Here is a 17,279-nt window from a genome sequence, read left to right on the forward strand (position 1 = left end):
TAGAACGAGGCTGACATTACTTTTCACTTGGTTACAGCCTGACAGAGAGTTATAGTCATTTGGATCCACACTGGGGGAAAAATCACCTCGTGATCTGATCCGAGCTGAGACTTGGGGAGCTCTGGCTCCGTGTTGGCTGCAGCATCCCCCATGGTAAGTGCTTTTCTGAAACAATTTTCCTCCATTCCTTCTGCATAAAGAAAGTGCTGGTGGTGGTCTCACTGAAAAAGTGTACCAACTGAACACAGGTTTAGCTTCTGAGCCTTTTAAGGGGGCTATAGTCATTCACATGGTTGTCATCCTCTGGGGCACAAGAGATAGGCGTCCCTGCAAGTTAGAATTTAAGATTGTGTTTCTTTGGCTGTTTTAACTTTTGGAAGTCACTGCCCCGCTGATTAATTGGCAGGCACACTTACCTCGCTGCTGTGCTGTGTGTCTTTCCTTCCCAAAGGAGTTAAGATGCAGAAATAAATGCCTTGTTACAAACTTGTTTTTTTCTAAAGCAGATCTGTCATTTTAGGGGAACTAGTATTAGAGATGACCAATATTCAATGTCAAACAGTGAAATAAGTTAATGAATGAAAGTTTTATATAAAAATAATACAATATGGAGATGGCCTGCATTCATATAAATATTTTAATTTTATATTATTGAAAGTACTTAGTTCATCAATTTTATTAATATCTGATACAGTAAATTCTAGGGGACTTGCCCAGGCAGTTAGGTCCCCAGTACATGTTTTTCAAGGCTCCTTCCTCCGTCCTCCCACCTCGCCCTCTCTTATCTGTCCATTCTTTCCTGACTTCCTTTCTTTCCTTCTTTATCCTTCCTTCTTTCCTTCCTTCCTTCCTTCCTTTCTTATTTTGGTACCATGTGATGTATCCTGAGCTGCTCTCAAACTTACCATCCTCCTGCCTCAGCCCATCAACAGACATACTATTATGCCTGGTCACAGTCACACTTCCTGTGGCCTCTTGCTTCTGTACTTTCTATCTTCTGCATGATCTGCTTCCTGCTTCCTAAAACTTTTCCTACTCTTTCTCATAAAAATGTAAAAAGGATATTTACTTATTATGTTATTTCTAAACATATGTATTTCTTTGTGCCTTTCTGTGGAATTGCATACCACATATGGACTTCTGTGTGCATTTCTGTGGAATTGTGTACTACATGCATGTGTTTGCCTTTGGAGGTCAGAAGAGGGCATCAGATCCCTATGAACTGGAGTTACAGGCAGTGGGAGCCTCATGATGTAGCTGCTGAGGACCAAACTTCAGTCCTCGGGAGAGGAGCGAGTGCTCTTAGTCACAGAGCTGTCTCTCTAGCCATATAAAAAAAAAAAAACAGGCTTAATTAATTTCTTGTGTGAAAGCCCTATGTTGTATGTTCTAGACTCAGCTGGGGTACCCCCAGCTTCTGCATGTTGTCAGGCTTGGTGGCAAGCACCTTTACCCACCGAGCCATCTTGAGGCTGCCAGACTTACCTAACGTACCCATTGTTTGATTGCTTTCCCATAGTTGGATGCAAGTCTAGGTTGCAGGTTTTCATGATAGTGAATGAGATGGTAGCAAAGGAAGCAGATTGGGCAGCAGTTCCTGCTCAGGCCACGTGTGCTCCTTTAAGGGTTAGTTTCCTCGTGTTAATATTAAAGGCAATGAAAATATTCATATCATATTTTACATGGGTTTAAAACAAGGTATGCGCTGTCAGAATGCACACCTTTGATCCCAGCACATGAGTGACAGAGGCAGGTGGAGGTGGAGTTTGAGGCCAACCTGAGAGTGAGGAGAGGGGAGAGGGAGGAAAAAGGAAGGGGGGAAGAAGAGGGGAGGGAAGGGGGAGGAAGAGAGGCAAGAACACTGGGCCTGGCATTGGCTTTTAGAACTTCAATGTGACATACCTTTTCTAGCAAGGTCACACCTACTCTAACAAGACCACACCTCTTAATCCTTCCCAAACCGTTCCGTTAACCAAGGACCGCTCATTCAAACATAGGAGTCTACGGGAACCATTCTCATTCAAATCACGACACCTAAAATTTTTTCATGTTCCAAGGGTAGGTCTCCTCCCCTAGAGAGTGAGTTCTAGGATAGCCAAGGCTATACAGAGAAAATCTGTCTCATAAAGCCAAAAAATAAAATAAAATAAAACAAGATACGGCATGCAAATATATGTAGAACAGCTGGACGGGCTGGTGTGCACCTGTATTCCCACACACTTGGGAAGCTAAAAGTGGGAAGAGCTTCAGCCCAGGAGTTTGAGAATGAACTGGGCATCACAGTGGACTCTGTCTGTCACTAATGAAGGAAGGAAGGAAGGAAGGAAGGAAGGAAGGAAGGAAGGAAGAGATAAATAAATAAATGTAGTTTTGGGAAGATACAGGTATCCAACAGACATTACCTCTCATGACTGTTATGGTGATCACTGGTGTTCTGAGACATGATGTTTTCCCCGGTCTGGTATACTTAGGTCTTGTCTGAGGTGTCCTGTGACTCGACTCTTCAGAACTCAATGAAGTAGATGACTTGACTACAATGTGGAAACATCATGACAGAAAGTGTGGTTTGTACCGGGGCCGTCAGCACTGTAAAGGAAGTCTGGGAAGAAAGAATAAAGAAACATCATGAAGATGTGAAACGAGAGAAGGAATTTCAGCAAAAGTATGCTGTGAAGTTGTTTTAGATTAGTGAAAACTTATTTTTTAAAGATTTATTTATTTATATGTGAGTACTCTGTAGGTGTCTTCAGACACTTCAGAAGAGAACATTTCATTACAGATGGTTGGGAGACACCATGTGGTTGCTGGTATTGGAACTCAGGACCTCTGGAAGAGCAGTCAGTGCTCTTAACCACTGAGCCATCTCTCCAGCCCAGTGAAAAACTTATAACCTCGTATTTGAAAACAATATTTAGTAAGAGCTTCACTGAATTTGACAGATTTTTGTTTGCTGAAAACTCAAGATATTTTTCTTTGAGAAGCTTTACTTTTATTTTATGCATATAAATGTTTGACTGCATGTAGGTCTATCTACATTTGTGCAGGTACCCATAGAGACCAGAAGAGGGCACTGGATACCCTAGAACTGAAGTTACAGCAGTTGCGAGCTGCCCTGTAGGTGCTGGGAACTGAATTCAGGTTATCTGGAAGAGCATCAAGGGTTCTTTACTACTGAGCCATCGCTCCAACCCTTAAAAGAGTCTTTACTTTTCTTCTTTATTATTATTCTTATATGCTTGGGTGTTTTGCCTGCGTGTATGTCTGTGTACCTCTTGCATGCAGTGCCCTTGGTGGCCAGAAGAGGGTGTTAGAGCTTCTGGGACTAGAGTTAAGGATGTTAATGAACTACTATGTGAGTGCTGCAGAGTTCAACCTTGGAACATGAAAAAATTTTAGGTGTCGTGATTTGAATGAGAATGGTTCCCGTAGACTCCTATGTTTGAATGAGTGGTCCTTGGTTAACGGAACGGTTTGGGAAGGATTAAGAGGTGTGGTCTTGTTAGAGTAGGTGTGACCTTGCTAGAATAGGTATGTCACATTGAAGTTCTAAAAGCCAATGCCAGGCCCAGTGTTCTTGCCTCTCTTCCTCCCCCTTCCCTCCCCTCTTCTTCCCCCCTTCCTTTTCCCTCCCTCTCCCCTCTCCTCCCCTCTCCCTCCCTGCCTGCTGCCCGTGATCAGGAGGTAAAAGTCTCTCAGCTAATGGTCCATCACCATTCTTGTCTGCCTCCCGCCGTGATTACCATGGATGTCTAACCCTCTAAAACTGTAAGCAAGACCCAAATTAAATGTTTTCTTTTGTAAGAGTTGCCTTGGTCATGGTGTCTCTTCACAGTAGAATACTACAGCAGTTGGGAAAGGAAAGATTTGGGGGTGGGGAGGTGGATGAGGAGATAGTTCATTTGGTCAAGAACTTGCGTTACAACCTCGAGGACCTGAGTTTAAGTCTCAGCACTCACATTGTAAAGCCAGGATAGTGGCACTAAGTAAGCATGTAATTTCAGTGCCGGGGAGGCAGAGATGAGAGGACCCCTGGGGCACCCTGATCAGTCAGTCGAATTGGTAATAATTTCAATATTCCAAGATGATGGAAGATATTGTCTAAAAGGAGGTGCACAGTGTTTCTGAGGATGGCATTGCTACTGTCCTGGGGCTTCCACACATGTGCTCCTGCACCTGTACACAAATGGGCACCCGGACAAACACATGAACATGTTCACACATGCATTTTTTAAAAGACACTTACAGAGAAAGGAGGTGCCAGGAGCAATAAGCAGAAAGATTGCATGCTGCACAGGCTCTTCTGCCAGGATAGGAGCGACATGTCTTCTTACCTCTAGTCTTGATGACCTTGACTGCCTCGGGTCAGTACCTGTAAGTCCTCAGACTTGCTATTTTCTCTCCAAGATAATCTTCCCAGCAGTGCACATGCCTTGCTTACTTGATATGCAGAACTAAATAAGGGGGCGGCACCAGGAGGCAGAGGCAAGCAGATCTCTGCCAATTAGGGCTACACAGTGAGAACCGTCTCAAAATAGTAACAGTAATAATAACAATCAACGACAGGAAGCATCACACACGGAGCTGTGTGACGGCCATCAGACCCTCTGGGCTCTGTGAGTTTAAAGAAACCTGGTAGCACCCTTCCCTAGCATGCATGAGGACCTGGATTCAATCCTCAACAATGAGGAAAAAAATCTAAGGAAAGATTAATATCTTCCTTACATATCTTAAAGTTAATATCTCAAACTCTTTTTTTAAAGATTTATTTATTTATTTTGTGTATATGAGTATACTTCAGACACACCAGAAGAGGGAATCAGATCCCATTACAGATGGTTGTGAGCCACCATGGGGTTGCTGGGAGTTGAACTCAGGATCTGTGGAAGAAGAGATAGCACTTTTAACCACTGAGCCATTTCCCCAGCCTTTCCCCCCTCAAATTTATTTATTTTATGTGCATTTGTGCTTTACCTGTATGTCTGTCTGTGTGAGGCTGTGAGCTCTTGGAGTTACAGATGGTTGTGAGATGCCATGTGGGTACCGAGGACTGAACCCAGGCCCTCTGGAAGAGCAGTCAGTGCTCTTAACCACTGAGCCACCTCTCCAGCCATCATCTGATGTCTAATGCCATTGGCTCAGAGGTAATTTTTTTTCCAAAATCACACATAATTCCCACCCCCACCCCTGTCTTTCTTCTTTTCAGCCCCTCCCACTCACCCTTTACCTTTGCTTTCTCTCAAATTCATCCATAGCATGGTCAAAATATGACACTTTTGTTTACTCTACTATGGCTGAAATGTGAAGGTTTAGCAACAAATGATAAGGCAAATAATAACTTGTATAAAAGTGAGAATAAGATCTTAACAATTAAGGAATAATCAAAGTCAAGGTTCTGGGGGTGGCAGTAGCACAGGGTACCTGGAGATGTGGCCCGTCAGAGACAGCTATTGTCTATTTCTTCCCCTGCTGCATCGGGCCTTTGGAATGCTATTTTGTCGTTACCTGTGACTAAAAGACGCTCTGCTGCCTTAGGCTAGTGCGGATCTGGGAAGACCGAGTGAGTTTAACTAAGCTGAAAGAGAAGGTGACCAGGGAAGATGGAAGAATCATTCTAAGGATAGAGAAAGAGGAATGGAAGGTAAGTGTGGACGCTCTCGAAGGGCTCCTTGATTCTCCGAGCTCCGCGTCGCATGAAGGCCTGAGAGCGTACACTGAGACTATACGTCAGACTAGGATAAAGAGCCAGGAATTCTCAACAGAGTAGCACGAGTGGATCTGGACAACATAAACAACAGAAAAGAAGCATAAAACACAAGGATTTTTTTTCTTTGTCAAAGAGTGCATTTGCTCCCTCCCCATCTGAGCTCAAATCTCTTGGGTATTTGTTTGTCGGTTAGTTAGTTAGTTAGTTAGCTAGCTAGCTAGCTTGTTTGTTTGTCCGTTTGTTTGTTTGTTTTGAGACAAGGATAAAACAAAACAAAACCAGCAACAACTAGTAAAATAGGCTGCAAGTGGTGACTTATAACTTTAACCCCAGTACTTGGGAGGTAGAGGCAGGTGGATCTCCATTAGTTCAAGGCCAGCCTGGTCTATACAGAGAGTTCTAGGCAAGCCAGATCCCTGTAGAGAAACCCTGTCTCAAAACAAACGAACTCTTATAATAAAAGAATAAGGGAAATTCAAATTACTGAAATGATTTTTTTAATATAATTTTCTCTCTCTCTCTCTCTCTCTCTCTCTCTCTCTGTGTGTGTGTGTGTGTGTGTGTGTGTGTGTGTGTGTGTGTGTGTGTGTGTGTTGGGGGTGGTTTTGAGAAAGTGTTTGTGTGGCCTTAGCTATTCTGGAACTAGCTCTGTAGACCAGGCTAGCCATAGAAATCCACCTGCCTCTGCCTCCTTAGTGCTGGGATTAAAGGCGTGAGCCACCATCACCACCAGGCCTGAAATATTCACGTTTTTAATTATGTATGTGTTCTTGGATAGCCTAACACAAAAGATTTGTTCATTAGGACAGACTTCTATGTGTGTCCATTATTGGTCAAAATATGACATTTTTGTTTATTATACTATGGTTGAGATGTGAAGATTTAGCAAAATTGATAAAGTAAATAAATAATAACGTATAAAAGTGAGAATAAAATCATAGCAATTAAAATATTAAAACTCAAGGTTCTAGGAGTAGAAGTAGCACAGAGTACCTGGAGATGTGGCCCGTTAAGGGACAACTGTCCTCAAGTGCTTCTACAGATCCCGTACTGCCACAACAGAATGGCTCAATGTTTGAGATAAAAGTTCAGGCAATGCAGTAATGGTACACATATTTTTTACTTTAGACTCTCCCTTCTTCCTTACTGAAACTGAATCAGCTACAGGAGTGGCAACTTCATAGGACCGGATTGTTGAAAATTCCTGAATTCATTGGAAGATTCCAGCATCTCATTGTTCTAGACTTATCTCGGAACACAATTTCAGAGATCCCCCGAGGCATTGGTAAGGAACACTGCTTTTATTCCTGTGATATTTTATCTACCTGCCAGTATATGCTTTTCTTTGACTTTTTTTTCAGACCCCCACCCTCAAATACATGGAATAAGGCCTTATCTTTATATATCTCTGAAAGTTGAAAACATTTTAAATGTTTCATCTAACTTCAGTCTTCAGAGGTTCCAAACTTTTGGACTTATTGGGGTGATAGATAAAATTTCTATGTGAAAATATTTCCAAATATTCGGTATATTTTGAAAACAACATTTCTCCGTTAACTCTCTTAGAACACACTGAAGGCATGAAAGAAAGAAAATTTATCAAACGGTGGGACAATGTCCCCCTACACAACGTTGTTCAGAATGTTGTATGCTATTTATGGGTTTTGTGTGGAAGATGGAGCCCAGGTTCTAGTGCATGGCAGACAGGGACCGTACCATCTATAGCTATCTTAATCTGGAGCACATAGTATAGATATAGCAGAAGGGAAATACCCCTCCCTTGTGGAAAGATGGGAAGAGGGAAGAAGAAAATAACTGAATTTGCCAATGGGCAAGTAACTTAAGTATGTAAGTAGTGCTTGGTGGCTGGAAACACTGAGGCCATCTGCTTCCTGTGTTGTTGTTGTTGTTGTTGTTATGTAGGACTGCTCACTAGACTTCAGGAACTGATTCTTAGCTACAACAAAATCAAGACTGTCCCCAAAGAACTGAGCAACTGTGCCAGCTTGGAGAAGCTAGAACTGGCTGTAAACAGAGATATAAGCGACCTCCCGACAGAGGTCAGAAAATCTAAACGTCTGTTTTGTTTGTGTCTACTAATAGTTTGTTTCTGAGGCATGCGATTGTTGAAATAAAATAAAACCAATGTAACAAATTTTATTTTAGAAATAGAAATACTTAGTGAAAAGCATTTTTAACCAAAAGGCAAGTTTTTTATTAAAATAAACTCTACTTAGCATAAAAGATTCCTCTATTCTTGTCATTATCCTGCATTATTTGATGACTGAGTTTCTCTCTTTGAAGAGAAGACTGAGAACTATTAACATCATTTAAAATTCCCACAACGAGGAGAAGCCTGGGTTGTATAGTGGTTATTCATACATGCTTGCTTATTTTGGCCATGTTAAGGATTAGATTCAGGGTCTCATGCATGCTGATCAAACCCTTTGCTACTGAGCTACTCTGCCCTTCATGCTTTTTGTCTGTCTGTCTGTCGTGAGGCAGAATCTTACTGCATAGCTCACTGTGACCTTGAACTCCTTATGCCTAGGCTGGCCTCAAACTACCAATTTTCACACCTTAGCTTTTTAAGTGCTAGGATTGGAAGTATATGTCTGTAAACTTGAATTAATGCTTTTTTGAATAAATATGTATGTGATTATTATGAAAATCAAACAATGAGAAAATAGAAAACCTCTTTTCCTGGTTGATTTTTATTAAGTGCTCAGTCCTGAAACAGACAGACGTAAGACATGGATTATAGGAAGTATGCTTCATGATGGCGTCCTAGGCTTTGCCAAGTAAAAGGGAAGCAGAATGGAAATGCCTTTCATTCACTTGACAAAGACTGCCGTGTTACCCTCCAAACAAATGAATGCTCTTAGAATCAGCGAGAAGTTTCTATGCTTTTTTTTTTTTTTTGCCTTGAAAACAATGACTTTGCAAGACCAAAATTAAGAAAAATAAGAACAAGGGGTTGGGGAATTAGCTCAGTGGTAGAGTGCTTGCTTAGCAAATGCAAGGCCCTGGGTTCAATCCTTAGCTCTGGGGGGAAAAAAGTATTAAAGAAAAATAAGAACATTTGAAAAAAGCTACAATTCCTTTTTCTTGCTTTGAGTATATAAGAGTTTTCTTTTCTAAACCACTGGACATGTTATCAGTAATAGTCCCTCCTCCCAGGGCTCTTGCAAACATAGCACGGGTATTTCATCATATGTTGGCTTTATTTAATAAAAGCATGAAAAAAATGGTGACAGGGACAATTTCTATATGTAGGAAGGTCAGTATGTATGGTTTGTAAAACACAAGGTTTTGTTTCCAGGAATGGGCTCTGTCACTAACAAGCTATGTGAACTTGGACTCGTTGTCAACCTGTCTCTTCACCTTAGATTGTTGAGACAGGTTACTGTTGTGTGACAAGACATTTCCTGGGGATATGCAACATGTTTACTCCCAGAGAGGGAGCCCACAACAGATCAACATACAGGTACCACCGAAGTCCAACTTGGTGAACCATGAGTCTCACCGGGGATCCTTATGTGAATATATAGGTGAGGCGTTACTCACAGGAGCAGAAATAACTCGCAGACAGCTGCATCACCAAAGCCCACCCCTGTACAGGTCACCACTAAAGCTGGGACCTGGAGCATACTGCATAGCCTGCAGGCAGCTCTACAAGTTGGAGAATGTCCTTTCCAAGTGACAAAGCTGGTCTAAACCTCTTCTAGGCAGCTGGTCTTGTCTCAGTCTTCCTTGATTCTTGGCTTGTCTGAGAGGATGCTCAGTGGTCTTTATTGTTTACTCTTGGGATTGAGGGGTCTAGTGAATCTGGTCAATTTCAGGTACTTCCTGAAGCTAATTTAAATTGTTTATCTTCTTGTTTTTCTGTCTTCTTTTTGTCTTCTTGTATCTCTTATATTTCTGTCTTCAAATATAAGACTGTTGGTTTTATTTTTTAATCTTCTATAATAAAAAGATTCTAGATAGATGTGGTGGCTTTAAATCCCAGCACTTGGGAGGTAGAGGCAGGTAGACCTCTTTTTCTTGGCTAGCCTGGTTTACATAGCAAGTTACAGGCTAGCCAGTGCTACAAAGTGAGACCCTGTCTCAAGAAAATAAAACAATAAAAAAGGCTTCTAGTACTACTGAGGGGCCAGCAATTGGTGACTCCTCTGCCAGACATTAAATTTTACCTCCTTCATATGGACATGTACCTGTAAAAACACCCTTTTACACTCCACATTGAATTGTTTGACAATGGGAAAAGCCTGAAACAGTTTTCAAGAATGTGTTTTTATCCTTGGCTTGAGTGTAAAGCTGGAGAAATGGAATGACCTACTAAACAGAATCATGATGCTTTGTGTGTGAGATGTATGCATTTGTGTGTGCATGCATGTATGCATGTGTGTGATGTATGCATGTGCCGTGTATACATGTATTAATGCATGTGTGAGATATATGCATTGTGCAAGCATGTATCCACATATGAATGCATGTATGTATGCAAGTATGTATAGGTTAGATGTCATCAAGTGTCTTCCCCAATCACAAGCCACTTGTCCCCTTCTGTTTCTGCTTCTCAGCACCAGGGTTTCAGGAATGCTCTCATGTCCGGCTTTTTACGATGGGACCGAAGGAATTCAAAATACAGAACCTCAGCAACCAAATGGATAGTCTGTTTTGTAAATATTAACTAAATGCTTATATTTTAGAACTTTCAGTAGGATAAAGAAGGAAGAAATTTTGTGGCTTTAGGTCTATAAAACCTTGAGTTCATCTACTTACATGATCTTTTTGAACCATTTCATCCAGAAAACAGAAATAATGCCATTTCCTTTGTGTGATGGCTGTCATAATTGTTCGTTAACATAATTATTTAAGTGCCACAGCAAACCACTCACATAATTAGTTTTTCACATAAAAGTGGAGAACAGAAGTAATTTAATAGATATTTTAGATAAAGTAAAACGGGGGCTATAAGCATTACTATGAATACATTTTTTTAAAGATTTGTTTATTTATTTTATGTGAGTACACTGTCACTGTCTTCAGACACACCAGAAGAGGGCATCAGATCCCATTACGGATAGTTGTGAGCCACCATGTGGTTGCTGGGAATTGAACTCAGGACCTCTGGAAGAGCAATCAGCACTCTTAACTGCTGAGCCATCTCTCCAGCCCCCTCTATGAATACATTTTAAAACTGATCTGGGCATGGTGCAGACCTTTACGCAGTACTCTGGAGGCAGAGGAAGCTGGATCTTTGTGAGTTTGGGGCTGCATGTTCCTGACTAGTCAGAGCTTCATAGTCATACTCTCTCAACAAACATTCTAAAAGAGACACAAAAGCAGTAAGAGGAAATTGCAAGTAAAAGAAAGGAAGTTCAACATAATCCTTAAATATCAGAACCATAGCCAGGCAGTGGCGGAACACACCCTTCATCCCAGAGACCGAGGCCAGCCTTGTCTACAGAGGGAGTTCCAGAAGAGCCAGGGCAACACAGGGAAACCCTGACTCAAAACGAGTAAGAACCATGGAATAATACATTTCATGGAAAAAATGTGATGAATTAGAAATGCGAACATTTCCACACAGTAACAAAGTATAAGAGTGTGCATGACAGACATCCGATTCCGGAGAGGCTCTGGCTCTGAGAAGCAGAAAGGACTGACACGGCAGCACGTTCTTACTGGCAGGCTGAGCACAGTGCTTGTGGTGCAGGGCTTGCAGTCAGCCACTGTCCTTTAACACAGAAGTATTATGGGGTACACTCAGCGTTTGGGATAGTGAACGCAAGTAAGTTGGACTCATTACCTTCAAGACTACGTTTCCCTGTATAGTTCTCAGTCACTGGATGAAAGCAGAGGAGAGGTGCTTCCTGGGGTGGGGACGCTTTTGCCACACGGGTCCTGTTAACCCTGGAATTTCTTTATCTTGGAAGATAAATTGGGTCTGAAAATCATTTTACCTTATCCTTGATCTATTTGCTTCTTTCATTTTGTTTTTTTTTTTTTTTTGAGAGAGGGTCTGTTGTGTGGGTCTGGCTGTCTTGGAACTCACCACATAGACCTTACGGCCTTGAACTTCAGGCCTTCTGCTTCTACTGCTGGGATTGAAGGCCTGGGCCACCACACTTACCTGTCCCACATCTCTGAGACAGTGTAGCCCATGCTGCCCTCAGTCTGTAGGACTTACAGGCATGTACCATGATGCCAGGTTCTATTATCCTTACATATTATTTATTGTGGACTCCTGTGTCTAAACAAAGCTCAAGCGAATGCCGGAAGTCATTCAGCTTTCATGTGTGCTCTGTTGTGGACTACTACTTAAAGCTCATGTAATACGAACTTTTTATAGGAAACAGCTCATCCGTGTGAGCCTTCTAGTAATTCACACTGCGGACGACTACTTAAAATCCCCACTTTCTTCTTTAGCTCAGCAAACTGTTAAAACTCACTCACCTTGACCTGAGCATGAACCAGTTCACCACAATCCCTCTTGCTGTGCTGGACATGCCTGCCCTCGAGTGGCTGGATATGGGAAGCAACAGCCTTCAACAGCTTCCTGATACACTAGACAGGTAAAGTAGACTTTCTGCTACTGATCACTCGAAGCCACCCAGGAAAAAGAAGAAGCGATAAGCCAGACAGCTAGGAGCCCGGGAATAATCACAACAGACCCAACTAGTTCAAAATTCATTCTTTCAGCAGCCCGTTTTCATTATTATGTAGACGGATCTGGGGAGGAGGAAACTATTTTCTAAACATGAACAAGAACACGCTGCAGTAACAACGTGCGCCACATGGTGCATTTCGTGCCAGGCGCTGCACAGTGCATTCCGTGCCAGGCTCCTCTCTCATGCGACAAAAGGGCGAGGGAAAGGATACAGAGCTGTTTGTTTCATATCCCCAAGTCTCAGCAAGTGCCATTAGCTGGATTTGAACCCAGGCATTCTGGCCTGAGTCCAATGCCCAGTATGGGCATATTAAATAGTTATTGATTTTTTTAAAAATTCGTATTAGGTGACATTTACAAAACATTTAGACATTTAGAAAACTATGAAAACCATGACACGTAAGCGGCATGTCTGCCGATGGATGAAAGCTAGTCTTTAGTGAATTTCTTGATGTAATTCCCCTGGCAATTAGGTAACGGCAAGAATGAAGTCCGTTAAATCAATAAATGCATTTTATTAAACATCAAATAATAATAATTAACTGAATAATTTATTATAGTTAACTAAAAATTAAATGTTAAGTGTTATAAATGATGAGTTCAGCTTTTCACATCCAAGGTGACCTACTGCAGAATTCTAATTTTCCAGAATGCAAAGTTTACATACACTGTGGCTACAGAGGAATGAAATAACATGCCTGCCAGAGACAATCAGGAATATGAAAAACTTGGGGACTCTTGTTCTCAGCAACAACAAGCTACAAGATATTCCAGGCTGCATGGAAGAAATGACGAGTCTGAGGTAAAAGGGTGTGCGAGCGCGCCACGCTTACTCCCGGAAGCAGAACAGAGTAAAACAGATTGTGGCCGAAACATTTGGGTTGTGATTTGCCTGACACTGTGTCACTGTGTGTGTGTGTGTGTGTGTGTGTGTGTGTGTGTGTGTGTGTGTGTGTGTGTGTGAAAACTTCCTTCTGTGCATGTTGTCTTGCCTGTGTACCACTTGTGTGCCTTGATGCTCATGGAGGGTATAAGAGGGCATTAGATCTCCTGGAACTACACTTGTAGAGGGTTGGTTGGGCTGCCATGTGGGTTCTGGGATTAGAACCTGGGTCCTGTAGAAAAGCAGTCAATGCTCTTAACTATTGAGCTATTTCTTCAGCTCAGAAATTTTTTAAACATATTTTTCAGTGTTGGAATTTAACTATTTCTTGAGTGTGTTCATGTAACACCAATCTAGATTATTCAAGAGTTCTTGAAACTAAAACAGTACTGGGATTTACGAATTTAAAGAAATGTCTTTTGTTGGTGACAGTATTACAATACACCTCTTTATACCTTTCATAAACATCCTTTGCAGTACAAGAACCAAAAAGGAATAAAATAGTGACCGTTTTCCTTCTTCATAACTACATGTAGGCACAGGTAACTTATATAACCCATAGAAAGCAGACTGGTTTTACAAGCTACTTAGTAGAACTCCAATAAAATTCTCTCTAAAATGCATTTTTCTTGAAGGAGTGAGGTAGTGGATACACGAACTTAAAACTTCTACAACCAAAACCATTCGTGCATTGACTTATCTAGCAACTTTTAGCTTTGTACTTGCTGGTTAAGTACAGATCCATAAAATAGGCACAAACTGTATTTGTAGCATTCATTGTATACTTATAACTTGCTCACATGAAATATGTTACAAGCAAATAGTTGTCTTTGTAAGCTTTTGGGGCTGGGGGTGGAGGAAGATGCTGTTTCTTCTAGCAAAGAAACTTACGGATTCTTGGATATATTAGATCCCAACAAGATAATCTGTTATCGAAGCCAGTTAAAAGTTAGTAATTCAATATACTGCCATTCGATCTTTCTTCTATGGCACTTATAAAAGCACTGTTTTCTGGTGAACTGCCAGGTTCGTCAACTTTCGAGACAACCCACTAAGACTGGAAGTGACACTTCCTCCCAGTGATGACGTAGATGGAGAGGAAGAACAGGAGTTATTTGGGCTTCAGTTCATGCACGCATACATACAAGAGTCACGGAGAACAGGTATGAGGTTTGAACAACACAGATTCAGTATTTTTGAAGAAAATGTGTACACAATTAAGTTCTATCTTGTCATCCTTCGCTGGGTTTCTCACCCTATGTTGTCGTTTCATTCTGGCCAACACTCAATGAGGGGAAAGGAATTTTGGTTCCGTTCATTAGTCTGGTGAGTACTAGGGGAGACGCTGTAAACACAGCATTTCAGTGGAATGAAGGAAATACTTCAGCCAAGTGCTTGCCGCACAACCGAGGGAAGGGACATGTCCTATGTCCTTGTGCTTGATTTTTTTTTTCTTTTTTGTAAATACACTTCTCCAGGGCTGGGACTCACACCGTGCCAAGCACCCAGTCCCTGAGATACAGCTATGCCCTCAGTGTGGATTTTAACTAACTTGTCTTGTGTGTATGGGTGCTTTTTTGCCTGCATTTATGTCTGCACATGAAGGTCTAATGCAGATCTGATGTGGGGTGTCAGATCCGCTGGAACTGGAGTTACAGACACTTGCTAGCTTCCACGTGTTGTGGAAAAGCTCATCTTCCCATGGACGTGCTCTTAAACACTGAGCCATCTCTCCACCCCACCCCCCACACCGTTTGATTCTTAAAGAATCATTACTTTTGTCTACCAAGTGATAGACATGTCAGATTGAGCATGAACAGACCTTCCTCATCATTCTGAGATTTTTATAATTTATAAGTAATAATTAAAAAGTAATTTGACCTGAGGTGAAAAATTCTGAGAACATGGACTTTATTCAACACTTAGAATATGAGGCATAATATACAGATTACAACCATGTAATCTCGTAATTTAGAATTAAACCTTTCTATAATCAAAGTTTTTAGAATTAAAACAAAATCCGACAAATATGGCAAAGAGCACTATGTTGTTATTAAAACACTGAAATAATAGTATAGAAACAGAAATACCCATTTTGTAATTAATTCGAATGTAAAGAGTTATGGATGTAAAAGGAAGGTTTTTGGCTCATTCCAAGTACCAGGTCGTTACTCTGAAAGGAAGTGCAACCAGAGAGAACAGGGACAGCCTTCCCACTAGGAGAAGCCCTTTCCCAATTTAGGAAGGAACCATTGGAGCTGCCTGAGCTCACAGAAGCAACGGTGTGAGAAGCTGGGGGATGGTCAGCAACAAAGGCAAAGTGGCCTAGTTTTGGAAAAGAGAGGACAATACCAGTGTCAAGCAGAAGACAGGATTGATAATTATGGAAAAGTGTTTAGGATGAACCTGTCCCCATCTGCAGCAAGTGGATTGTAGTAGCCTGCTGGGGAATGGAGGAACTGAGGCTGGATTGGTGGGCAGGACAAGGGAGAGGCTGAAGAGGAGTTTGAAGTACCTGTGGGACATGCATGATGCTATAATGGTGGATGTGAAGTTCAAGGGAGCTTGCTAAGCATGAAAGGTCTGAAAGTCAAGAAATAGCGATTTGATACACATTAGCCCACATTAACATTCTAATGTGAGGCAAGACAAAGAGGTCGGGCAAATAGGAACCTTTTCTTACTTGAAGGGCACACGCTTATTTCCACATAATATACCCAGAACCATTGTCAGAATGTATAATTGAGCCAATGGCTCATAGGACTGTTTCAGTATAATTTTTTTGATATGCTCTATGTCTTCTGAAATACAACTAAGTGTAGAATATTTTTATTTCTGGGCATACATTTTTAAATGGTACAAAACAAATATTGTGACATAAATGACATCTATGACATAGGACAATTTTTTAAAAAATTTATTTAATGTATATGAGTCCACTGTCATTGGCTTCAGATGTACCAGAAGAGAGTGTTGGATCCTATTAGATAGTTATGAGCCACCATGTGGTTACTGGGAATTGAACTCAGGACCTCTGGAAGAGCAGTCAGCCCTCTTAACTGCTGAGCCATTTCTCCACCCCAAGGATAATTCTTTTTTTTTTTTTTAAAAGATTTATTTTTTTTATTATATATTTGTACACTGTAGCTGTTTTCAGACACACCAGAAAAGGGAATCGGATCTCATTACAGATGATGTGAGCCACCCTGTGGTTGCTGGGAATTGAACTCAGGACCTCTGGAAGAGCAGTCAGCCCTCTTAACTGCTGAGCCATTTCTCCACCCCAAGGATAATTCTTTTTTTTTTTTTTAAAGATTTATTTTTTTTATTATATATTTGTACACTGTAGCTGTTTTCAGACACACCAGAAAAGGGAATCGGATCTCATTACAGATGATGTGAGCCACCCTGTGGTTGCTGGGAATTGAACTCAGGACCTCTGGAAGAGCAGTCAGCCCTCTTAACTGCTGAGCCATTTCTCCACCCCAAGGATAATTCTTTTTTTTTTTTTTAAAGATTTATTTTTTTTATTATATATTCGTACACTGTAGCTGTTTTCAGACACACCAGAAAAGGGAATCGGATCTCATTACAGATGGTGTGAGCCACCCTGTGGTTGCTGGGAATTGAACTCAGGACCTCTGGAAGAGCAGTCAGCCCTCTTAACTGCTGAGCCATTTCTCCACCCCAAGGATAATTCTTTTTTTTTTTTTTAAAGATTTATTTTTTTTATTATATATTCGTACACTGTAGCTGTTTTCAGACACACCAGAAAAGGGAATCGGATCTCATTACAGATGGTGTGAGCCACCCTGTGGTTGCTGGGAATTGAACTCAGGACCTCTGGTTAACACTTGGTGTTCTTAACCACTGAGCCATCTCTCCAGCTCCCAAGAATAATTCTTAAACAATAAATTATCTTCATTTATGTTCTTCAGATTGGGAAATATTAGCAATCAACTTAGAAATGATTAACAATATTTGACAAAATAAGACATAAAGCAACAATTTAAACA

At 41.2% G+C, this 17,279-nt stretch overlaps 1 protein-coding gene across 2 annotated transcripts in view; it reads left to right on the plus strand.

Annotated features, from left to right (window-relative positions):
* Window positions 1-17,279, plus strand: part of Lrrc39 (leucine rich repeat containing 39) — a 19,941-nt gene continuing 2,662 nt past the window's right edge. The window contains 8 exon segments of one of the 2 annotated variants that reach the window (NM_001109637.1): window positions 1-153; window positions 2,472-2,662; window positions 5,533-5,638; window positions 6,833-6,989; window positions 7,628-7,764; window positions 12,140-12,285; window positions 13,030-13,182; window positions 14,290-14,426. In NM_001109637.1, coding sequence (NP_001103107.1) covers window positions 2,550-2,662; window positions 5,533-5,638; window positions 6,833-6,989; window positions 7,628-7,764; window positions 12,140-12,285; window positions 13,030-13,182; window positions 14,290-14,426 — 949 coding nt within the window. In that variant the 5' untranslated portion in view covers window positions 1-153; window positions 2,472-2,549. 2 annotated transcript variants of the gene reach the window in all.

Source organism: Rattus norvegicus, chromosome 2, assembly GCF_021556685.1.
Source record: "Rattus norvegicus strain SHRSP/BbbUtx chromosome 2, alternate assembly SHRSP_T2T, whole genome shotgun sequence".
NCBI classification, from domain to species: domain Eukaryota; kingdom Metazoa; phylum Chordata; class Mammalia; order Rodentia; family Muridae; genus Rattus; species Rattus norvegicus.